Below are 27,040 nucleotides of genomic sequence, written 5' to 3'. Positions count from 1 at the left end.
GAAATTTTTACGATGCCACTGCCAGCTCACTTCTGTTGCCATAAAGATCAAGTGAGTTGCATGTCACCACAGTAGTACCAACTGTAAGTATGCTCTCACAGAATGCATATGACTACTGCAAAAGTGTTTCTTTTTTCTTTTTAGAGAGATCTGGATACTTTTGACTTACCCTCGTACATTGTGTACTTTGCAGAACTGCAGTTCGCTTGATTTGGAATTACTTTATTGAAAAAAGTTTGCTGGAAGATGATACAAGTGCCATTTAAAGGTAAAACAACAGCTCCTCATTAAAATATAAAAGTGGAAAAACAATTCCTGATGCATGTTACTCATTTAAGTTTGTGTATAAATGTTGTTCCTGTTAATAAAATTCTCCTGTTATTAATGTTTATGAGGTAGTTGCCAATTTAAAAAGGTTTAATTAATTAATTAATTAATTGTGTTTCATGTAAAAATATTTGATCTGTGTACTTAAGTATTCCACTGCAGCGGTTCTTTAAGTTTAGCTTCTTTTTATAGCGTTTTATCAATTGATTTTCAGCAGATATTGCTGAAAAACTCATCAAACCTCAGCATCAAATCCTGTCACCTGTGTTCGTGGGACTATACGAGTTTCCGCAACGTAAAGCATGCCAAGTGGCTTGAGGGTAGAAGAGAACTGATGTTTGTGACAAAGTCCACTGAGACCTAAGTAAAATCAAAGAATTCTGTGTAATAGGCAGTTGAGAGTTATCACTACAGTCTGTGATTATAGCACTAATAAAGGTTGCATTGGCACACTCCGTAAGGTGGAGTTCCCCATCTCAAGAATATCAGTGTCATGTCTTCTGTTCCATAACAGAGATAGAACACGAAAGCGGCTGTTGCAGATGGCCTAAACAAGGGATGGACACATCGCAGCTCGCGCAGATGATATGGTGGCGGCATACCGCTCATTGTTCATTCTAGTAAACTTTTTTACCTACCTTTCACTCTTGCCTGGAAAGGAGTGGCTCTGCCCTTAAACAACTTTTGAGTCACGCCACTCTAGATGGAACAGCGGCAGAGGAATCCATATTCGAAATAATAACTTATTTTACTGGACATTATTTCTAAAGTGGCACACTTCCACAACAGAGAAGTTCCAGTAGATGAGCTGCACGTGGGCCTGCGGGAAACAGCATTGTTTAGTCGTCAGTGGGTTGGGTATTATAGAGGACATGCCTTGCATCAGTGAGCTTCTTCACCTTAGTCACATGTTTTAAAATAAGAAGAGCATAAAAAATAAATAAAAGGAATCTTTGTAAAATAAATGACATCGAATTTTCTTCCTTTGCTGCGATCCTTACATAGTCATAGTGAGGAATTTGTGGCCTGTGGTACTAGCTAATCTGAAAACCCTTGGTGTAGGACATCTTCACTTTAGCAGATTCAAATTACAAAAGAAGAACTCACAAGTATGTGCAGGTAGGTATGGGAGGCGTTTTCCCTACCCATTCTGTTTAGTTATGGAATAAATGCTGGCCTCTGCTGTAACTTCGCAAGGTCTCACTGCTGCCCTTGGGCTCTGGTACACCAAAACAGCACTCATGTAGCGGCATATGTACCTCACGAACACTGGGGTTTGCCCACGATTCCGACACAATCATAACAATGAAGATAATCTCCTTAGCCATAGCACGCTGAAACACACAAACAGCACCAAACTTCCATCGACGGAAAAATACTCCCCTGTAAACTATATCTGGGAGCAGCATAGCCACAAGCTCCTGCCAAGGCACGGTCCAGGGAAATCGCCACGAGAAAAGTGATCCAGCATGAGTATCGTCACCCAGACCTTAGCAAGGCACAATCAGACAGGGTAAGAAAGTTGGTAATCAGGCGACGACTCCAACCACCGACCCGGGGAGCGGCAAGTAACACCAGCCCCGGCTAGCGACAGCGCGGAGGGACCCACCATCAAACGCAAAAGGCAATGCTCGCACCGCACGCGCCCAAACTTCACTACTGACAGCACATACGCCACTGGGCAGAGATGGCGCCACCCACTGCCAGGAGGTGCCCCGCAATGGAGAAAGAAACACCACTCAGAGGCCAACGATCGAGAATCGATCGGGAATACCGTCGCCATAGCACAATCTCCCCTCTCACAAGTTAAACACCGGGGGGGGGGGAGATGGAGAAGGGGGGCTTCCTCGTATCAGAAACACATTTGAGCTGGGAAAGGTGAACACGGGAGAGTCTCCCAGATGACACGTCCTGAAACTGAAAGGTAACCGGACCTAGTATCTTAATGATACGACAGTGCCTACTAAAACGGAGGTGGAACTTCCGCTTTCCTTGCGACGACCCGGATTGGGGCTGGGTGCGGACAAAAACCAGGTCACCTATCTTAGTGTGGTAGGGGCGCCTGCCTCGATTATATTTAGAGGCCTCCCTCTGATGAGCAGCGAGAACATTATTCTTGGCCCTCTGCCAATTCTCCCGGAGAATGGCCGGAGCTACCTGGTCAGGCAATAAATCATTTATTCTCCACAAGTTGGACAATGGGGAATTCACCTGATAAGCAAACATCAAGCTATTAGGTGTGGTGCCAGTAGATTCATGGTTCGCTGAATTAAAAGCCTGATTAATCCACCGCAAGGTCTCATCCCACTTGGAGGGGGCATGGGCATGGTAAATACACAAAGGAGACTTGAGAATACGATTCACTCTTTTGGCTGAGGAAGGCTGCGGGTGATAAGGGGTGGTAGTAATATATCTGATCCCCTGATTAAAGCAAAATGCCTTAAAATTACTGTATACGAACAAGCATTATCTGTGACTAAACTCTTGGGTGGACCAAACCACGACATGACCTGAGTAAGCTGCTGTATGGTAATCGAAGCGGTAACTCCTCAAGTGGGCAACAACCACAAAAAGTGGGAAAAGGCATCAACTGCAACAAATATATACTTATTACCCCTCCTGGTGCGTGGCAGGGAGCTGATATAATCCACAAAGACTCTATCCACGAGATATTCTTCATGCACAGGATGCAACAAACCCCTACGCAGACCTGGATCAGGTTTAGCTCTCTTACACTCATAACAATTGTTGACATAAGCACGAACATCACGATACAAGTGAGGCCAATAAAACTTCTCGCGTACCTTGGCCAGAGTTTTGTATATACCCAGATGCCCTCCCAACACAGAATCGTGAAAATATTTAACCACCATGGGAACCAAGGCTCCAGGAAGACAGATCTTTAAATTGGGGCCATCACGGTCCTGCTTACAAAGCATGTGGTCACACAGAGTAAAACCAGGAATGGATGTCTCCTCTGTTCACTGTCCAAATCACCAAACAGACCAGGCATTTCAGTAAGGACAGCACAAACCCCGTAACTAGGTTGACACGGACCAGACTCTTGCTCAGTAAACATGCGACTCAAGGCATCAGCAATCTCATTATCAGCACCCTTAATATGTCGGACATGGAAGCGGAAAGCCGACAGCCGCACTGCCCACATGGCAATATGACCAGTCTTACGGGGGCAGGCCAACACCCAACAAGAGCCTGATTGTCGGTTTCTAAAATAAACTCACGGTGCTCCAAAAAGAAAAGAAATTTCTCCACTGCAAACAACACAGCCAAGGCTTCACACTTGTAGACGGAATAATTACTTTCCGCTTCAGTTAGGCGCCAAGAGGCATAAGCGATAGGGGGTCTTTCCCCCTCCTGTTCCTGCAATAGGATGGCAGCCAACCCAGTATGGGAGGCAACCATCTACACGATAAAGGTGTGGTTAAAATCAGGAATAGCCAGAACAGGAGGATTAGCCAAGGCGGACTTTAGAGCCTGAAAGGGCTACTGTTGTTGCTCTCCCCACACAACAAAGACTGAGTTCTTTTTTCGAAGACGGTTAAGGAGGGCGGCGAGTTGAGCAAAGTTAGGAATGTGCTTACGAAAAACATTGACCATGCCAATAAATCTGGCCACACCACGACGATGATGGGGGGGGGGGGGGTAAGTCCCTAAGAGCTTTGGTTCTTTCATTATCAATACCAACCCACCAACCCCATGAACCGAGACAACAAACCCCAGAAAAGAAATACTAGGGCGACATAAGGTGACTTTTGATGGTCTAACTGTGAGACCCCAGACCTTAATCTGCAAAATACTTCCTCTAGATGCTGAAGATGTTGAGAAAATGTCTGACTGAAAACCACAAGATCATCCAAATAGTTGTAAACACATTTAAACTTGAGGTCGTGAAGAACATTATCTAGCAATCGGGACAACATGGCAACGCCAGTAGCTAAACCAAAGGGGGCACGATTGAACTCAAAAAGGTTCCAGTCCGTACAAAAGGCCTAACACGCTTAGACAACTCAGCAAGAGGGATTTGATAATACACCTGATTCAAATCTAGGACCGAAAATATGGTAGCGCCTTGGAACCAACAAAAACAGTTATGCAAGTCAGGCAACGGCACTGACTCAAGAATGACCTTCTTATTGAGTTCATGATAATCTACTACAGGCCTGAAATCAGTGACGTTCGCTTTCGGGACCAAAAACATGTATGAGGCATAAGGGGAAGTAGATGGTCGAATAACACCCTCCTGCAGCATCTGCTGGATTTTATCCCTAAGGGCACACATCATAGGAGGCGACAGGCGATACGGCGCACGCCGAACGGGCATGTCATCAGTTAGCTGAATTTCATACGAATGAGATGCGTGGCACCAAGCTGATCAGTAAGAACGTCGGGAAACTTGCCAACTAGGCGCCCAACCTGGAGAGCTTCTTCGGCAGTCACGTGGACCAGGTCCACGCCACCTTCCTCACTAACGAAACTATGCAACCCTACTGCCGATTACAAGAACAAAACCCAATACAAACCTCGGGGCGAAACTTAAAATAAATCTTGCCCCCTGAGTAATCAGCCTGGTATGCTGAATAAAATCACAACGCAATATTAAAGGTGTGCTAAGCTTATCAGCCACAATAAACGAGAAGGGCCATGAGAAACCATTAATCGAAATGCTCCCAGACACCACATCGAAAATAGGTAAGACACAACCATCAGCTATATGACATCAACTCTCGCACGGGCAGGGAAGAGAAAACCTGCGCAAATGCTTAAACTCGTTGTACCATTGCCTGTCAATAATGGATCTGAGCACCCGGAATCCAACAAAGCGCAAACGTGCTCCTGACCAATCCTAGCACACACGTATGGAAGGGGAGGGATTTTAGGAACAAACACAGAGTTACCATTAAGGAGCCAACTCCATTTACGCTTATGCTTGTGAGCCCTCCCCCGCCAGTCCTGGCGTTATATAGGAGCACGAGGATGGCGCTGCAAGGAACAGTCTGCGACCAAATGCTGGATCGAGCCACAACAAAAACAACGCTGCCTCCTGTTGACCAAGGCATCTTGCGGGGAGTCCGGACCCTCGGGCTGCAGAGGACAATTACTAACCAAATGTTCGTCAGAAGCACAATGGAAACAGCGGCGCTTACTACCCTCCAAGGTCCAAGTTTGGGGTTTTGGTCTGATACCAGACGGTCACATCAACAAACCCTCCAACTGACGTTGCGCGTCGCTGAAAGCAAGGAAATCAGCACGCGAAATAAGCTCAAAAAAACTGTTGGTAAGTAGTGGGACGCTGCAGTAAAACCAAAGCAGTTCTGTCCTGAGGTCGCATCCCATCAAGAAGCATGGTCAGCACTTCTTCCTCAGTCATGGCAACATCGAGAGCAGAGACAGCAGTATGGACACGCTCAAACTACTGGGCTAATGTTTCATATTGCCCCTGCACCTTCCAAAAATATTCATGGAGCAATTGATCGCGCATACCCGCAGACAACAAGTCCTTTAGAATGCGCTCACGCATGGTAAACAAGGACCCCCACTCCACAGCACTTCTGACAGCTGCTAAACGACCCCTAGCCAGGGGGTACAACACAGACAAAATAATGAAATGATCAATACGTAATGCATCAGCATGAACTGACAGCTGAACCAAAAGCCACAGAAACGCCATTATCTCTTGCAAGGAATCCACCACTAAAACGTGGACCTTGTGCAGTAAGGCAATCAAAGGATGTGGTAAACGGGAAAAACTCTCAGAAACTGCAGATGTCTATCAGTGACAGTGTGCAACCTATCGCCGATACCACGCTCCTGATCTAACTTCAACAAACGCGTTTGCAGTGATTGCACCAACGCCGAAAGTTCATTAAACTGAGTAACATCTTTAATTAAAGACAACGACTGCAAATCAGATAAATAACGGGCATAATGGGACAGGTGGGCTTGCTAACGTACCACTTGGCGACGCGCAGGTAACTCTGACTCAAATAGGGTTACGGTTGGCTCCAAAGTGCACAAGCTACGAGATATATATGCAAGCGACTCACCGACTGGCGGAAAAACCACAGGGCGGATGCGTACAGGAGCGTCAATACTCGCGCGCAACCGCGATGCTAACTCGGGCACTGTTCCATCGACTCGGCGCTTACACAGTTGTAATTCGTGAACGAGCTGCTCCTTCTTCAAATACTGTACGCCCACACACTCCCTAGCGGACATCATGGCAGCTAAACAAAAAAACACAGAACCAATTAATAACAAAACTATACACAAAACAAATTAACACTAAAATAACGGTAAATATATAAAAGGCAAAGGCTAACCCAGAGGAGGAGTTGGCTCTGCTACCAGTGAACTGTGGTACAGAAACAAGGGGGAAACAAATGGAAGCACCAAAATTTTTTCTTTAACAGGGTGGCGTTATTGGACTGAACAGTAGACAATGAAATTTAAATAACAACTCTCCACAAATATGGCTTCACAGGTAAGATTAAATTTATGATAGTTAAATTTTTTTAAGAATAACTTTCAACAAATATCCCATAATGCCTTTAGTAAAACAATAAGTGATAGGCCTAACGAGAAAGTGCAATCCACCCCAACATTTCCATAGACCAAAGACACAAATTGCACAATTTAACCCCAAGCATTTGCCAAGATAAAATTTCCTCAAAACATAAAAGATAAATCATTACACTAAAATGCTGCATCAGTTATCAACATAAAATTCACGAGGAGCCCAAGGCTAGATTTTAACATTTCTGACATCGCAGCAGTAGGCAAGATAAAATTAACTCGGTTAACAAAATACAATTACACCAAAACCCAAATTCAAGTTAAAATTTAACACACACGGCGACAACTGCCACCTTACAATAGTTCAAAACATTATTCAATCTCATAGGTGCGCAGATGTCATTACCAAGGGGAGTGTGCGAACCAACTTGAAGCAACTATAACATGGCATAGACCAAATTACACATTCAGCAGTCTATGCAGAGAAGTTAGCAAGAACGGTAAACAAGTCAGGAAACGATAACCGTCGCCCACATACACACTCGGGCATGGGCACAGAGGAGCCAACCTTAAGCCAGGGAGATAGGACAGGCAAGGTGGAAAAAAAAAAAAATAAAAAAAAAAATTCGTCTCGGGGCCCACTGAACCACTGGATGGGAACTACCAAAATTCACTTACCTTAAACTTTACGTACAACGCCCAGGAGAGGAAACGGGAAATCGTACGGGTACAGTCCAGCGAAAACCCCAGACAAACACACAGAATCCCATAAATTCCAAAACACAATTTAATCAATTATCCCCCCAAAACCCTGGAACTTGGCATAATCAAAATTACAGGCCACAGGATCCAAAGGCACTCTGCAGGAGAGTAAGGAGGGAAAAGGTTAAATGAAGTTCTGCAACTGCACAACAACACGCCAAGAAAAACACACTACGTAAGGTACATCACCCCACAGAATGCCGAGAAACACGAACACTGGGGTTTGCCCACGATTCCGACTCAATCATAACAACGAAGATAATCTTCTTAGCCATAGCACGCTGAAACACACAAACAGCACCAAACTTCCGAGGACAGCAAAATACTCCCCTGTAAACTGTATCCGGGAGCAGCACAGCCACAAGCTCTTGCCAAGGCGCTGTCCAGGGAAATCGCCACGAGAAAGATGATCCAGCACGAGTATCGTCACCATACCTCAGCAAGGAGCAGTCAGACAGGGCAGAAAAGCTGGTAATCAGGCGACGACTCCAACCACCGACCCGGGGAGCGGCAAGTAACACCAGCCCTGGCCAGCGACAGTGCCGAGGGACCCACCTTGCAAGAAACCTTTAGGGAGAGCTCGGCTCGAAACGAAAATAACCAATAGCATTTCAGGGTAGCGATATCCAATAGGATTGTTTTATTTCGAAGGAGCCATGGCGTAGACATTTTTATCTTTCAAAAGTAACACACATGTACGGCTTTGTCAGCAAATACGTATGGAATAAGTGTATTTCGCCCTTACTGTCACTTTGTGCTGTGGAGTTATCTGTGTAAGCAGTGAAAGTTTTGTTGTGTCCAACATGATTTTTCAGTGTCATGTGTGCGTTAAAGTCTATCCTAAAAAAGGAAAATTGAATAGACACCTGTTAGAGGTTCATGGACTGCAAATAGAGCAGAAAAAATTGTGCCCTGTGTAATGAAAGAAGTACTTCTGAAAAGTGCCTGTTTGAACATTTACAGTCGGCACATGAAGTAGATGTGAAATGTGAAATACACTCCTGGAAATTGAAATAAGAACACCGTGAATTCATTGTCCCAGGAAGGGGAAACTTTATTGACACATTCCTGGGGTCAGATACATCACATGATCACACTGACAGAACCACAGGCACATAGACACAGGCAACAGAGCATGCACAATGTCGGCACTAGTACAGTGTATATCCACCTTTAGCAGCAATGCAGGCTGCTATTCTCCCATGGAGACGATCGTAGAGATGCTGGATGTAGTCCTGTGGAACGGCTTGCCATGCCATTTCCACCTGGCGCCTCAGTTGGACCAGCGTTCGTGCTGGATGTGCAGACCGCGTGAGACGACGCTTCATCCAGTCCCAAACATGCTCAATGGGGGACAGATCCGGAGATCTTGCTGGCCAGGGTAGTTGACTTACACCTTCTAGAGCACGTTGGGTGGCACGGGATACATGCGGACGTGCATTGTCCTGTTGGAACAGCAAGTTCCCTTGCCGGTCTAGGAATGGTAGAACGATGGGTTCGATGACGGTTTGGATGTACCGTGCACTATTCAGTGTCCCCTCGACGATCACCAGTGGTGTACGGCCAGTGTAGGAGATCGCTCCCCACACCATGATGCCGGGTGTTGGCCCTGTGTGCCTCGGTCGTATGCAGTCCTGATTGTGGCGCTCACCTGCACGGCGCCAAACACGCATACGACCATCATTGGCACCAAGGCAGAAGCGACTCTCATCGCTGAAGACGACACGTCTCCATTCACGCCTGTCGCGACACCACTGGAGGCGGGCTGCACGATGTTGGGGCGTGAGCGGAAGACGGCCTAACGGTGTGCGGGACCGTAGCCCAGCTTCATGGAGACGGTTGCGAATGGTCCTCGCCGATACCCCAGGAGCAACAGTGTCCCTAATTTGCTGGGAAGTGGCAGAGCGGTCCCCTACGGCACTGCGTAGGATCCTACGGTCTTGGCGTGCATCCGTGCGTCGCTGCGGTCCGGTCCCAGGTCGACGGGCACGTGCACCTTCCGCCGACCACTGGCGACAACATCGATGTACCGTGGACACCTCACGCCCCACGTGTTGAGCAATTCGGCGGTACGTCCACCCGGCCTCCCGCATGCCCACTATACGCCCTCGCTCAAAGTCCGTCAACTGCACATACGGTTCACGTCCACGCTGTCGCGGCATGCTACCAGTGTTAAAGACTGCGATGGAGCTCCGTATGCCACGGCAAACTGGCTGACACTGACGGCGGCGGTGCACAAATGCTGCGCAGCTAGCGCCATTCGACGGCCAACACAGCGGTTCCTGGTGTGTCTGCTGTGCCGTGCGTGTGATCATTGCTTGTACAGCCCTCTCGCAGTGTCCGGAGCAAGTATGGTGGGTCTGACACACCGGTGTCAATGTGTTCTTTTTTCCATTTCCAGGAGTGTATTCCATTTTAGCACCATTGATGAATTTCAGAAGTGGAAGGAGGAAACTGAGCAGACAGCGCTCTCAAAGTTCGTGAAACGTCGTGGTTCCCATGCTAAGGTTGATTCAGAAGTTGTTTCTTATATTTGTCACCGGTCTGGTAAGTTTGTGTCTAGAGGAAAAAACGTGCGATGTCTTAAATTACAAGGTAGTAGTAGGATTGATGCATTGTGCCCTGCTAAGATGAGAGTGGATATAAAAAAGAATGGAACCTGCTGTGTGAAATATGTTTAAACCCATGTTGGCCACAAATCCTAGTTATGTCATCTGCAACTAACAAAAATAGAAAGGGAAAGTATTGCTGCAGATATAGCAAGTGGCATACCACTCTCTGTCATATTAGACAAAATTCGAGATACAGTTGTAGAATCGAACTTGGAAAGGATACATTTGATTACGAGATAGGATCTACATAATATAGATCAATCTTATAATTTGTCCTTCAAGTCAATAAGACACCATAATGATGCAATAACTGTAGAAGCATGGGTAAATGAAGTAAATGGTGGAGACAGTCCTTGTGTGCCTTTTATAAACCACAGGATGTAGTCCTTGATTCGTATCCACAATTAAAGCGCTCTGATTTTGCATTGATAATTATGAACAATGCTCAAGGCGAGATATTAAAGAAATATGGGAACGACTGCGTTTGCGTTGATGGGACACATGGTCTTAATGGATATAATTTTGAACTTATAACTCTACTAGTGCTAGACGATCTGAGACAAGGGTTTCTATGCACGTTTCTAATATCTAACAGGAATGACCCCCAGTTGCTGTCCATATTTTTCCAGCATATAAAGAGGCAGGTTGGATCAATTTCGCCAAATGTTTTTATGTCGGATTTGGCCGAGTCTTTCTTTATTGCATGGAATGATGTCATGGAAGCTCCATCTATGCGACTTTATTGTACATGGCATGTTGATAGATGTTGGAGGAAGAATATCAAATGTAAGATTCAAGGTGTAGAAAAACAAGGTGAAGTATACAAGCAAATCAGAACTTTGATGCATGAGCAGGATGTAGATTCATTTGATGAGATGTTAGATATTGTGCTACAGAGATTGGAATATGATCCTGATACAATTCAATTTGCCACATACTTCCGAGACAACTATGTTGGGAATGCAAATTGTTGGGCATATTGCCATAGATTGAATGCTGGAATCAATACCAACATGCATATAGAAAGAATGCATCGCACTATTAAATATATATATCTAGGTAGGAAATGTGTCAAACGTTTAGACAAAGCTATTTTTGCATTGATGTCATTTGTGAAGCACAAGCTGTTTGACAGGCTTATTGTGTTAAATAAAGGTAAACTGACGAGTAAACTTAAGGACATTCGCCTTCGGCATAAATCAGGGATTAATATTAAGGAGGACTTCATTACTATGCAGTTTTCTGGTTGGAAAGTGCATTCTTCTTCAAGAAGGTCAACAGATTATTTTGTAAATGATAATGACTTTCAGTGCAACTGCAGATTGATGTGCATTAAATGTAGGGCTTGCATTCATAGGTATTCATGTTCATGTATCGACTATACCATCAAATGGAATATGTGCAAGCACATACATAGTGTTTGCCAGACTCAGTTAAAGCAGCAGCCTTCTGAACACCCATGAAATAGTGAAGTTACACTTATTGAGAGTGAAGATATTTCTGTTGTTCATGAGAAAACAGAAATACTTGCGGGGGTAACGAAAAAAAGTGGTAATGATTCTGTACCTTTGTCAGTCCAAAGAAGGGAACTTATCGCAGAGTTTTCTGGTATTGTATCTGAACTGACCTCAAATGACTTGGAAACTGCTAAAGAAAATGTTATCATCACTTAAGGCAACTGTAGCTGTCGGAATGTTGCAGCAAAAACAGGCACCGATGCAAATGAAAGGGAAACAAGCACAAAAGATTTTACCTCAATGTAGACTGTACTCTACAAAGAAAAACAAAAGGAATAATAATGCATCCCTGGTGCTACCAAATTCAGAAGAATCCAGATTAATCAAATTATCTCTACTGGCAGACAAAGAAGATGCACTTGTGGAAAAAGGTATGTTACTAGTGCCCCCCCTCCCCTCCCCTCCCAACAACATACATCCCTGTAACAAAAAATGCTTGTAATTAAGCAGTCTGATAAAAGTCTACGTATGACTCAAGTGGCATAGTGCGCTGATGTTGGCAATGATCAACCATGAAGTAAATAATTAATGCTGTTCCTGTTATCTAGTTGTCAAGTTCTCGTATGTACCCTTGTTTGCTCAGTAATTTAATTATCCATGTAAAGCGAACATTTAGAACAAGTAATTATAAGAAACAAAATATACACAATAAATAAAAGGTCATTGCCAACATCACAGCACCACGCTGCCTGAGCTATAAGTAAAATTTAACCAGTACTCTATTATCTGTTAATGTCAGCAGTCTAATATAATATTCTGTTTGCAGGTTCAACTGTTCAAAAGCCACCAGCAATAAGAAATACAGAGGCTGTAGCAGATTCATCCCCCATTACAGCATGTGCCCTACAGAAGAGCCCGACGAATCGTGAGTATTATAAATCCAGGCGTTAATGTACTTTTTTGTTGTAAAATATCATTCTAGTTTTATGCCATAGTTCCTCGTAAGTTACAGAAATCTGGTTTGCAATTCTGCTTGCAGGCTCAACTCCCATGATTCAGCCAATAGCAAAATGGGCTGAGGTGGTATCTGGTCCGTCTCTCGCTACACCGTATGTGCTGAAACGCAGCCCGAGGAATAGTGAGTACTATGAATCAAGATATTAGTGCACCTCTGTGTTATGCCATTGTTTATTTTTGTCACAGCTCCTTATAAATTACTTACTGTAACTTAGTTTGCATTTCTGCTTGCAGGCTCAACTTCCAAAATTCAACCAATACCAAAACAGGCTGTGGTGGTACCACATCCATCCATCTTTACAGTGTGTGTGTTGCTACACAGCTCAAGAAATGGTGATTTTCTATGAATTCAGGCATTAGTGCATCTCTTTATTATAAAATGTTATTCCAGCTTTATGTCATACTCCCTTGTAAGTTATTTATAGCAATCTGGTTTTAAATGCTGCTTGCAGGTGCTGTTCTCCCACATTTAAACCAGTGACAGGGCAGGATAAGATGGTATCAGTGCCTTCCCTTGCTACAGCACATGTGCTACAAGACGGCTATGGAAAGGTATTATAAATTCAGGCAGTATTTGTGGATCCTTTCTGATCTGAAATTTTGCTTGTCGACTACAACCTTCCTTATGAAATTTCATTTCTCATTTATACCAAAGACGAGTGTCCTTTTGTTTAATTGAAATTTTTTTACCACTTGTCAGACAGGTTTTTCTTCACAAAATAAATTAGTACAAATATGGCTATATAATAGTGTGATGCATTCTTTCTGTATTGATGATATTATGGCCAATATTTCACATTACAGGCATAGGCAATTGTCTTGGTTACAAATTAAACTGTATCAGGATCACATACATCCTTGTTGTGAATCATGTTGTCTGCACTGGCGATTTGTTCACGTGTCCCAGTACACCTTGCACATTAAGTACACTTCACTAGGGAAATTAAAAAATGTTGTAACTTTTGAATCACTGCAGATAGTACAAAAACTCTTTCATCCTATCCATAAGAAACACTACAGTTTACACCCTTAATGGACATTACATGCAAGTTACACCAAGAATTATATTTAGCAATAGTTTTTAAATAAGGCTAAATTTCACTCCATAGTCTTCTTTATAATAATGTCATACACACTTTATTTTACTCCTCACTAAACTTGAATTCAGAGAATCTTACCTTGCTCACTTAGGAGAAAGTGTCAGATGCAGTAAACACCAAATGAAAAGGCTAAATAAGACAACGCAGTGTGGTAGTCAGCACTCAGTATGATATAACCACCACTAGATATTAACATTTCCGGCGTTTAGTTCATAATTTCAAAAATTTGATTAGTTGAACAATCTTTTTAGCTTGAAGTAAATGAAGTTGTCAACATAGAAAATACCCGACACTTTTATAATTTTCATTCAAGTTATGTCTCACTATAAATAGATTTTTAAAACACAGGTTGGTTGTGAGACAGCATGGATGTGATAGATGGAACTACACCATCGACTATGCCTCTGAGAAGCACAAGCAGAATGTGCAGATTGTACAGGATGAAGCATATATCATTGACCATGACACCTAGCCAAATTGCTAGGTACAGAGTTCGGCTGTGTGGAGATGTACTTCATAGTGTTTACAATCCCAACATCAAGGGCACCTGCAGCTGCAGGGAAATATTCTCAGAGTGAAGGTCAAAGGTGCTGCACTTCATATTGGACAGATCATGCTTCAGTAGTGTGGTAATTTGCTGTCAGTCAGTGTGACTGTACTAGACATGTTGGTCAACTCTGGTCAAGTGCAGACAACCTTTTTTTTTGTTAGGATGTGTGTTAGGATCTTTGAATTATTTTCAACTTAGAGTAACATTGTTCCTTTTATTTTATTATTTTCTCAGAATGTGCCGTACGGTATGTAGGCAAGATTGTGAACTCACTTTGTATAAGTGTTTTTCTCCATAATTCTCTCCCATGCCGCTCAGATGTCTAAACATGTGTTCTTTGTGAAGACTGTCTCTGTAAGTCGAAGCAATGACCAGCAACACAATATTCTGTTTACTCTTGATTCAATGCTTAACATATTCTGCAATTGACACTTATTACAAGTTAATAGCACATTCATAAGCCAAGAGCGAATGTGTTAATTGCTAATATTTGAAACCTTTGAGTAGCTAAATGACATAATGCCAGTTTAATGGCTTCCTACTGTCCCCACAAATTATAAACATTAGTTTTTGACATTTTTCCCCCTTCACACCACTTTTCAGCACCTGATATGTGCATGCAAAATTTTTGATGTTTGGAAAGGTTTAAAAAAAATTTATTTCAACACAATTAGCCAAGATATTATTAGCCAAAGTAATCAAAGTTTAATTCTGCTAGCTGCCATGGTGTGCAGTGAACTTTTTAAATGCTATTAGTAGACCTTTCATGAGGATTCATTGTTGGGGGATATGGTAGTTACTTTATGCATTGATTATCTCTTTGTTCTGTGTTCAGGATATATATATAGATAATCTTCACATGCAAGTTCACAACAGATAATATGGTAGTTACTTTATGCCTTGATTTTCACTTTGTTCTGTGTTCAGGAGTGTAAGAGGCTCGTACTGTATGTGATGAGACTAAAAGTTTTCCAATGAGAGTGTGGATGTGCAGTTCTTAACATACTAGATTTCCATTTGTTGGTGTGACAGTCAATTCCTAATCTAACAACACAGGTTGGTTTTTTCACCATTTTTGAAACTCCCTCCAGACTAATAGCCAGAATGCTTCTTTTGAGAATTCAGGGATTTTTCCTCCTAACTTTGGATGCCTGTTTCGTTGTTAGCCATTTCACCCTGTCAGTTACACACAATGGTAAAATTTTACTTGCAGTTCAGGTGGCGTGCTTGTGCTGATGTCAACAGCGACCAACCATGAAATAAATAATTAATCCTGTTCCTACTCGATGGTTGGCATATTCTTGCATGTACCCGCATCTGCTCAGTAAATTAATTATCCTAGTAAAGCAAACATTTAGAAAAAGTGCTTACAAGAAATGAAATATTAGAGAATAATTTCCAGCATTGCATGGTCATTGCCAACATCACTGCACGAGGGCGCCTAAGCCGTAAGTAAAGTTTAACCAATATAAATGTGATATCTTCTTACTTCCTCATTGTCATGCCACAAGGAGCATGAGTGCACCAGCTAATGCACAGCAATAAGTTAATAAGTTATGTGTCCTGTGACGAGTCGGAGAATTAAAGTGCCATAAGACTGCACCAAGCTTCCTGGTACGACAGTGTCCACCAATAGACACTGTAGTATTCGTGAGGATGAATGTGTCAAGTTGACAGATTCTCAGTATGTCCTACAAGTAATTATTTGATAGTGTGCACACTTCATTGTATTTGGACCTAACTTTTTGTTCTTAGCATTGGTTACGTTGAGGCTGCTGTGCATCTCTTCTCTACTGTGATTTTCAGAGCAACTGTATTACCTAAATTTCTAATCCAAAGTTCCATTAATGTGGTTGTTCTTGAATCCTGTCGTCTAGGATTATCTTTTCACACAATTTCTTATAGTATTTCCAGTGCTTGAGAAGGAACTCACAAATTTTTCATTGTTTTGAACACATATTATCCACTGTCCACTTACTGTTCCATATTGAAGCATAACTACTGTTTTGTAATAGGATTAATTACATTTGGCTTGTAAATGTCATGTGATGTTACACATTGTGCCACAATAATCTTTACTAATCGTTAATTGTGTCTAAAATTAATAAAGTCTTAGGCCAACATTCCTTACTACTTCCAAACTGTTTGCAGTTTTCACCACTGGCTTGTGAAATATACTTGATTACACTTTCGATACACATAATGTACTAGTGCTACCATTGTGTGTCTGTGCTCAGTGCATGTCAGGAGAGCACCAAACTGGGCAGTGACTCTTAAGTATTTTATTTACTGCCAAAAATATGTCAATAAATGTGTTCTTTAAAAACAAATAAATTACCAAAGTAAAATCTGAGATTAACCCATCTGGAACTGACAAACTGCCATTGCTCGACTGTTTGCTGTGGGATGTCGACAGTTGGATAATATGGTGTCTTTTTCCTCCACAACATATAGTGTAAAACATCATCCTATCTCCTGTGTTAGTCTCACCTGCAAAGTTAACAAACATCCAAAGGTTATACTTGACAGTATTACATTTCCAGATCAGGATGATCAGTATTTAAATTCTGGTTTTCCGTACATTTGAGGTGCAATGAGTCTCATTTGCCATGCCTTGTTGATGTCTTATGCTGCTTTCTCTTAGACAGGTAACTTATTGAAACTGAATAAGCTCACTGCACTGTTCATGGTAACATCACTTATTTATAGTTTCCATCAGATAATACTAACCTTACAAGAATTCTTGAGCTATAATTTATGGGTTGAAAGGCTGTGGTCAGTGTATAAAACTACTACTCCAAGTGCGGGAGACATCTTCAGAGGTACAATGGTAACTTCCATTCTACCTCGGAAGATGTCTCCCGCAGTTAGAGATGAAATGTCAGGAAGAAGTAATTTTATACATCAACCATGGCCTTTTAACCTGGAAATTTTGACTCAAGAAAATGCTGGTCATGAAAGTCTACATTGTATGACTTTACAAAAATTGTCACCTGCTGTGTCCCATGTTGTTGTTGTTGTGGTCTTCAGTCCTGAGACTGGTTTGATGCAGCTCTCCATGCTACTCTATCCTGTGCAAGCTTCTTCATCTCCCAGTACCTACTGCAACCTACATCCTTCTGAATCTGCTTAGTGTATTCATCTCTTGGTCTCCCTCTACGATTTTTACCCTCCACGCTGCCCTCCAATGCTAAATTTGTGATCCCTTGATGCCTCAGAACATGTCCTACCAACCGATCCCTTCTTCTAGTCAAGTTGTGCCACAAACTTCTCTTCTCCCCAATCCTATTCAATACCTCCTCATTAGTTACGTGATCTACCCACCTTATCTTCAGCATTCTTCTGTAGCACCACATTTCGAAAGCTTCTATTCTCTTCTTGTCCAAACTATTTATCGTCCATGTTTCACTTCCATACATGGCTACACTCCATACAAATACTTTCAGAAACGACTTCCTGACACCTAAATCTATACTCGATGTTAACAAATTTCTCTTCTTGAGAAACGCTTTCCTTGCCATTGCCAGTCTACATTTTATATCCTCTCTACTTCGACCATCATCGGTTATTTTACTCCCTAAATAGCAAAACTCCTTTACTACTTTAAGTGTCTCATTTCCTAATCTAATTCCCTCAGCATCACCCGACTTAATTCGATCACATTCCATTATCCTTGTTTTGCTTTTGTTGATGTTCATCTTATATCCTCCTTTCAAGACACTGTCCATTCCGTTCAACTGCTCTTCCAAGTCCTTTGCTGTCTCTGACAGAATTACAATGTCATCGGCGAACCTCAAAGTTTTTACTTCTTCTCCATGAATTTTAATACCTACTCCGAATTTTTCTTTTGTTTCTTTTACTGCTTGCTCAATATACAGATTGAATAACATCGGGGAGAGGCTACAACCCTGTCTCACTCCTTTCCCAACCACTGCTTCCCTTTCATGCCCCTCGACTCTTATAACTGCCATCTGGTTTCTGTACAAATTGTAAATAGCCTTTCGCTCCCTGTATTTTACCCCTGCCACCTTCAGAATTTGAAAGAGAGTATTCCAGTCGACATTGTCAAAAGCTTTCTCTAAGTCTACAAATGCTAGAAACGTAGGTTTGCCTTTTCTTAATCTTTCTTCCAAGATAAGTCGTAAGGTCAGTATTGCCTCACGTGTTCCAACATTTCTGCGGAATCCAAACTGATCTTCCCCTAGGTCGGCTTCTACCAGTTTTTCCATTCGTCTGTAAAGAATTCGCGTTAGTATTTTGCAGCTGTGACTTATTAAACTGATAGTTCGGTAATTTTCACATCTGTCAACACCTGCTTTCTTTGGGATTGGAATTATTATATTCTTCTTGAAGTCTGAGGGTATTTCGCCTGTCTCATACATCGTGCTCACCAGATGGTAGAGTTTTGTCATGACTGGCTCTCCCGAGGCTATCAGTAGTTCTAATGGAATGTTGTCTACTCCCGGGGCCTTGTTTCGACTCAGGTCTTTCAGTGCTCTGTCAAACTCTTCACGCAGTATCTTATCTCCCATTTCGTCTTCATCTACATCCTCTTCCATTTCCATAATATTGTCCTCAAGTACATCGCCCTTGTATAAACCCTCTATATACTCCTTCCACCTTTCTGCCTTCCCTTCTTTGCTTAGAACTGGGTTTCCATCTGAGCTCTTGATATTCATACAAGTGGTTCTCTTCTCTCCAAAGGTCTCTTTAATTTTCCTGTAGGCAGTATCTATCTTACCCCTAGTGAGACAAGCCTCTACATCCTTACATTTGTCCTCTAGCCATCCCTGCTTAGCCATTTTGCACTTCCTGTCGATTTCATTTTTGAGACGTTTGTATTCCTTTTTGCCTGCTTCATTTACTGCATTTTTATATTTTCTCCTTTCATCAATTAAATTCAATATTTCTTCTGTTACCCAAGGATTTCTATTAGCCCTCGTCTTTTTACCTACTTGATCGTCTGCTGCCTTCACCACTTCATCCCTCAGAGCTACCCATTCTTCTTCTACTGTATTTCTTTCCCCCATTCCTGTCAATTGTTCCCTTATGCTCTCCCTGAAACTCTCTACAACCTCTGGTTCTTTCAGTTTATCCAGGTCCCATCTCCTTAAATTCCCACCTTTTTGCAGTTTCTTCAGTTTCAATCTGCAGTTCATAACCAATAGATTGTGGTCAGAATCCACATCTGCCCCAGGAAATGTCTTACAATTTAAAACCTGGTTCCTAAATCTCTTGTCTTACCATTATATAATCTATCTGAAACCTGTCAGTATCTCCAGGCTTCATCCATGTATACAGCCTCCTTTCATGATTCTTGAACCAAGTGTTAGCTATGATTAAGCTATGCTCTGTGCAAAATTCTACAAGGCGGCTTCCTCTTTCATTCCTTCCCCCCAATCCATATTCACCTACTATGTTTCCTTCTCTCCCTTTTCCTACTGATGAATTCCAGTCACCCATGACTATTAAATTTTCGTCTCCCTTCACTACCTGAATAATTTCTTTTATCTCGTCATACATTTCATCTATTTCTTCATCATCTGCAGAGCTAGTTGGCATATAAACTTGTACTACTGTAGTAGGCATGGGCTTTGTGTCTATCTTGGCCACAATAATGCGTTCACTATGCTGTTTGTAGTAGCTTACCCGCACTCCTATTTTCCTATTCGTTATTAAACCTACTCCTGCATTACCCCTATTTGATTTTGTATTTATAACCCTGTAATCACCTGACCAAAAGTCTTGTTCCTCCTGCCACCGAACTTCACTAATTCCCACTATATCTAACTTTAACCTATCCATTTCCCTTTTTAAATTTTCTAACCTACCTGCCCGATTAAGGGATCTGACATTCCACGCTCCGATCCGTAGAACGCCAGTTTTCTTTCTCCTGATAACGACGTCCTCTTGAGTAGTCCCCGCCCGGAGATCCGAATGGGGGACTATTTTACCTCCGGAATATTTTACCCAAGAGGACGCCATCATCATTTAATCATACAGTAGAGCTGCATGTCCTCGGGAAAAATTACGGCTGTAGTTTCCCCTTGCTTTCAGCCGTTCGCAGTACCAGCACAGCAAGGCCGTTTTGGTTAATGTTACAAGGCCAGATCAGTCAATCATCCAGACTGTTGCCCCTGCAACTACTGAAAAGGCTGCTGCCCCTCTTCAGGAACCACATGTTTGTCTGGCCTCTCAACAGATACCCCTCCGTTGTGGTTGCACCTACGGTACGGCCATCTGTATCGCTGAGGCACGCAAGCCTCCCCACCAACGGCAAGGTCCATGGTTCATGGGGGGGGCTGTGTCCCATAGAAGTACAATAGTTAATAGTAGTAATGTTTAAGCATATACTAAATAAATCAATTATATTCAGCAACATGTTCAAGCATATTATTTAAGAGTGTATCATTCAAAATTAAGCACAATTTGCTTGTTTTCACTGAGAGAGAAATAGAACTACTCAATGTATTCTACACTATGCCAATCTTTATTTTACCTCTTTGTGCTGCTATGGATTGGAAATAATACCTGGCAGAAGAGATATGGTGTGATTTGGATCCATTGTCTGAATGGAAATGTTGGTATACTTAAAAGCTTTATAGAAGAAGTCAGGAAATGTCAAATTAGCAACAGATAAAATATTTACACACAGTTAATTCTAGATACTATTTTTGTACTACAATATGCTAAGAGGGCAGATTCTCAATATTGATCTGTTTCACCTTGTTCAAGTACTTAACACTATGTTGCCTACTATGTAGCCTTTTGACATTGCATACAGCTAAACAAAAGGACGATTTCATTTTGGGAACTGCTTTTCAACAATGAAATTATTTCAGAGATAGTACTCAGAAACATTGGAAAAGACTACATCATTACCAGATAAGTAAATCAAAATTCTGTCGCAAAAGTAACTGACAAATTCGTAAATCAAGATAATTGTTGGTTTTTGTTATTTTTGGGGGGCTTTCAGATAAGAGTGTGAAGAAATAGATTGATTATATGCTATAAATGGCACTGGTAGACTGAATTTTGGAGCAACTATACCCTTGAAATCTCTATTATTTTGCCTTCGATTTGATGTTTCAGCAACCTGTGATGCCAGGAAAATCACAGATAAACTGTATCATGTGCCAGATGTCGAGCACCATTGTGTTTGGAAGTTCCATTGTTCTGTGTGCAAACGGTTTTGGAAGTTTGGATGAATCAAGTTTCTGAAAATGACTGGAAAGAAACTTAATTATCAAAAACTAAGATTTTATTGCAGTTCATGATACTGTGAAATATTTTTATAATTGCAGTACATTCAGCTAAAAGTTACAGTAAAATTTTCTTGTAAGTTATGCCTGCAGAAACTTTTATACTGAATTTAATCTTTTCTTTTGGTTTATAATTTTGATGTAAAATCTATTTTCTGTTTAAATGTGAAGTTTCAATTGTGTATCTTAATATTTGTAGCTGATGTGTAGAATTTTTTAAACTGTTTTTTCACATTCTGTGTGTTTTGTACATCACTGTATTACTTCATAAAGTCTGTAAGATATGATGACAAATTATGAATATAGTCTTAAAATTGTACTAATAAATCCTAATTAAAAATTTAACATTTAAATTCCAATCAATTGTTTAATTTTTTCCCATAACATACTCAAAATGTAAATGTGTCCTGATGACCCAGGTGTATCTTACGTGTTGCAATGTTTAAGTGTGCCAAGTAAAAGGTAATAATGAGAGACAATTCGTATGAGTTACTCTACATTGGCAGTGTAAGCTGTAAACGCAATTTCATGTTAGCAAAAGCAAGCATCATCTGCAGGGAACCAGCGACTGTTGGATATTGGAACTGTAGACCAGCCACAAGTCACATGTAATTTTTCTTTATTTTGAGTAGTTTGACTCAACAAATGTGAGCAGCTTCAGAAAATTATGTGGCCAACGGCCACACATTACTTATGTCAGACTGTATACAGCACCAACGTCATACAAAAAGAAAAGAAAAAAGAAAACAATGAACGAATGGACATCCATGTTAGTTTTTGGGATTTGAAACAAGTTACAGATCTCGACCTGATACTTTGATTCTGCCTTTATTCAATGCCAAAGAGCCTATACTTTGAAAGGACCTTTTAATTTGCAGCATACTCCTAAAATTTTGCAGCTTGGACGTTTTTGAATAATGAAGTAAAATAAATTTCTGGTAACATGAAACTCTTGCAGTTAGGTGGTTGTAACCCGTATATAGTTCATTGCACTTTTAAAACTGGAGTGTCACAAACAAATTGGGAAAGACCACCATTTTCAGAGCCTTGTATTGTGTGTTTGACGATTTGCCTACACAGAATATATAGTGTCTTCAGGTTTTCCTTTGCAATTCTGTGGCATAAAATGGATAGAAAATGTGGCCAAACTAGCTTCAAAATTCTCCCACATCTAAGAATTTATATTTCTCAATTGGCTTAAAATTAAACTCTTATCTGATTCAGAGTGTTTGAAAACTTTATCTTAACAATTGGAGACAAATTCTTAGGTAAAAAATTGGCTTTTTTTCACTGTGACACCACATCCTTTCAAAAATATTTATGTGTTTTTTAACTGATTTACCTATGGCTTATTTTTTGTGTAATGAGTTGTTCACTTTTACCACCTCATTAATGCAGCAAGTTGTCAGTTCAGACATTTTGCATAATTGGAAAATCCCTCATGTAGGCTCACATGAAGAATATTAAGAATCTGATCACTGCACAATGCTTCGTGTATTTTGGATTTTACTGCAAAGGTACCAAAATAAAGTTAAGGACTTGACCGACTGACATCTTGAGGCTAAAAGAAGAAATCCATTCTTGTATTATTGGTATAATACAAAAGCTACTTGAAGGCGAACCACTGAAATATAAACCTACACATGCCATTTCATATTTGGACCCATCAGCAGATTTAAATCAAGAAACAGCTGCATAAAGATTGACATTGTGACTTTAAATTCTCTTTCTGGTGAAAATTTGTGTTTGTGTCAAACAACAATTTGTCAATATTTGTAACGATGCTCATATTCAAAAAGAAAAAATTGGCATTTTTCAAAATAAGTGAAAGTTGTTTGGATGAACCTCATTACATTTCCACAAAATAATGTTGTAATATTGTAGATTTTCTTAAAATAATGTCAGTACTTTCGCCTGGAAATGCTGTTGTGGAAAGAGGTTTTTCAATAAACTCTGAATGTATTTCCAGAATTGATGCTCACTCTGTAGCAGCATGTGCGCTGATATGAAACTTCCCGTCAGATTGAGAATGTGTGCCGGAGCTAGACTCAAACTTGAGTAGGCGGTGACGTACTGGCAGAAATGAGGTTTGGGGTTTGAGTCATGCACGGGTAGTTCAGATAAGAGCACTTGCCCGAGTTCGAGTCTTGGTCTGGCACACAGTTTTAATCTGTGAGGAAGTTTTTGCGTGTATTGTTGAGAGTTAGAGTGAAAAGTATGCTTGCTCATAATGCTTGCACAGTGTTGACAATTTTAAAATCAACAGAAGTTTAATTCTGTCTATGTGTAATGCAAGTTGCTTGTACGTAGATGACAAAAGAAGCAACTACGTGAAACTGAAAAACAACAAGAACAAAAATTATCCAGAAAAGGAATGAAATCTGAAAATAATGTGTTACAATCCCTGAAAACAAAAGAGTCAGCTGAAGCACCTAAAATTATGTTATAAATTGATGTTTGAGAAAGTATACATCGGTAAGTGTGCTAAAGAATGGCCGGTCAATGTCAAACCTGCAGGGTAGCTAATGCAGATGGGCAGGGATATGCAGGGTGTATGGTGTACCTTTTACACACACTTGATCACTTGTCTTGACAGACTTGATGGGATGAAAAATAAGCTTTCTTGACAAACATTCAAACTGTCACATCACCAAGTAATCATTGATGAGTCGCCACAGTTTATTCAAATATAGCTAATACACAGTTCTCTAACTTCATCTTGCATAGTGTAAGCGTAATGACAATTTGTTGCAAAAGGAATTTTTTTGTAAAGAAATCAATGTAAGATTATGAATACCTTAACAAAATTCGATGAGAAACTTCAAGTTTTCTTTCAAGATTAACTCTAACATTCTACCATCATTAATCCATGAGATGTGACTGTGGATTTTAATCTGTCTGTTCTGTGTCACTTTTTTCATGTACTGGCCGTTTAACCCTTCAGTTGACCCTAATATGTATGGCTTAAACAAACAGCTAGTGTTGCATAAATGCAACCATGTTACATTTTGATGTGCACTATCCTTCAGATGATCACTCCACTTGGTCAGTCATGCTGTATGTGGTGTACAACTTGACATGGTTCATATCGGACATCATATATTTTTAAAACAAGCAATTTGTTCTTTCTAGTGTAGTATGTATGCCTAACCCAATACAGTAAATATAATACATGACAACAATGAATTTGAAAATTCAAATTTGGTGGCCACCATGATGTTAGTACAAAGAATAAATTGCTTTTCTGCTAATAGATTCTGAAATTATGTAAAGCCTCAGTTGCATTACAATAGGTATCAGCCAAAAGCAAGTAAATGTCTGGCCATAGTGAGGTTTAACGTGGCAAAAATTGGGGAAATGTGCAATTTCATGTTCACTATTTTCGTTTGCTTTTGTTATATAATTTAGAACACTTGCTCCCCACAGAATTTGAAACAATAGAATTACTGAAGTAATCTGTAAACTAATTTTGTATAGCTATCGTATAAACTGCCTTGTATTGTCCTTAATGGGGCCGTCAGTGGTGCCTCAACCCTACTTATGTTAAGCTACCATGGAACATGTCATATCCCAGTCAGTTTACTGCACTAACTGTAACACTTTCAGAACAAAAGCCACTAAACATTACATGCAGTACGTGTGTGTGAAGCTACAGTTAGGGAATGGGACAACTTTGCTTTACACCCTTTATGTGTAAAATCTTAACCACTTTCACTAGGCCCAAATATAATGAGAATTAAAACATGTCTAAAGTGCGAAAATTACGGAACAAACCAGAGTCGAACACCTTAATCTCACAGTCCATTCTCTGTTGTGTACAAAATTGTTTCTTGTGATACGTACTAACACTGCATACAACATAATGATTTAAGTTTGTCACAGGAATAACTCTTTATTACTAATCTGGAGGGATATCGAAAAAGCTGCATAAGTGTATGGCTTTGAATATATCCACAAGAAACTAAACTGAAACTCTCAAAGGAATGTTACATTGAACTGTTACAAATTATTTTTCTACTGGCTTTACGTGATTTTTTCGCGGCATAGACACTGCCATTTTTTTGTTATAAGATAAATGATCATTTAACGACAAAATAAACAAATAATTGTAGCGAGCAACAAAGTTCGTCAAGACATATATTCATTAAACTAAGTGCTACAAATTACAAAAATATCAGTGGATCTAAACAATACGTGAATGTTCCAGCATGATAAGCACACGCGTATTGAAAAATGGACCACGTTATGTTTACCTCCCTTTTTTCACAAAAATAACAGCAGTGACAAAATACACCATTGCACTTCTTATAAAAACGTAACGAAACATTCCACTAGTATAGTTGAGAAATCGTCAAAAAGCTGTTGCCAAACAGGTGTTTTGTCTTCCTCTCCTTAGTAATCGTACCACTAAAAGACTGTCGGTGCAAGGAAAACAGGTATTTACTGATGATGCGTAATTTTGTTGCTCATAAAAAGAGTTGTCAACACGTTTCACCTGGCCGCATGTAAAAACGGTAACTATCGTACTAACATAAGGAATTTCGCAGTAACTACGTTAACTGTATATCTACATGTGAAAAGGCAACATGACAAGACTATTTATTGCTAAAATTAATGCCTAATTTCAGTTATAAATGAGAAAAACAATAACTATCTGAAAAGATTGGCCCGTGTGCATTCCATGTTATTGAAGATGACGTGTAAACACCAAAGATAAAGTTGTCCACGCCAGGTTCATCCAAAGCGAAGCAATCCTATTGGCTCTAGCTACCTTGAAATTCTATCGGTTGGTCTCGTTTCGAGCCGTGCTGTCCCCAACGGCAAGTCACCGTGCAACGCCAAAGGCAATGCTCGCGCCGCACGCGCCCAAGCTTGACTGCCAGCACACATGTCACTGGGCAGAGACAGCGCCACCCACTGCCAGGAGGCGCGATCGAAAATCGATCGGGAATACCGCCGCCACGGCACAGTGAGCTACTGAAAAAGTACAATATCTCAAACACTTCGATTGTCATAATGAGATTCGTAATCGTGAGACAAATTAATGCACTATGTCAATACCACTGAATAAGCATGGTAAGCAATTTCTATTTTGAGAGTGGGAGTTAACATTAATCAAAACTAATCAGGGACCCACACAACAGACATATAACGCTCAGAATACTTTACACTGTACAGAAGGTATAACACTTTTAAAAATTGGTGGAATTTTGAGATTTTTTTTAATGCAATGTTTAGTCCATGGCACGTTAACATGAAAGTAGAAAATTTCACTGGGCGTCCACAGAAACTGAGAAAGAAATATATACCAGCATGTCTCACCAAACTTCTTGACCTTAATAGTTGCCACTACATAACAATTTTATAATTAGATCTCGGGAAATGAAAAAAGAGAATTATTCTAGTCCAGTGGTAGCAC

General features: G+C 40.8%; 1 protein-coding gene across 1 annotated transcript; it reads left to right on the top strand.

Moving 5' to 3' along the window:
- LOC126213408 (uncharacterized) lies at window positions 1-21,696 on the top strand. Its single transcript, XM_049941137.1, has 6 exons — window positions 1-268; window positions 12,519-12,617; window positions 12,732-12,830; window positions 12,944-13,042; window positions 13,162-13,261; window positions 21,452-21,696. Exons 1-5 carry the CDS (start codon window positions 247-249, stop codon window positions 13,188-13,190), a joined length of 348 nt encoding a protein of 115 aa, XP_049797094.1. The 5' UTR covers window positions 1-246; the 3' UTR covers window positions 13,191-13,261; window positions 21,452-21,696.
- Window positions 21,697-27,040: the final 5,344 nt, after the last annotated feature.

Source organism: Schistocerca nitens, chromosome 11, assembly GCF_023898315.1.
Source record: "Schistocerca nitens isolate TAMUIC-IGC-003100 chromosome 11, iqSchNite1.1, whole genome shotgun sequence".
NCBI classification, from domain to species: domain Eukaryota; kingdom Metazoa; phylum Arthropoda; class Insecta; order Orthoptera; family Acrididae; genus Schistocerca; species Schistocerca nitens.
This window is presented reverse-complemented; position numbering and strand designations above follow the sequence as displayed.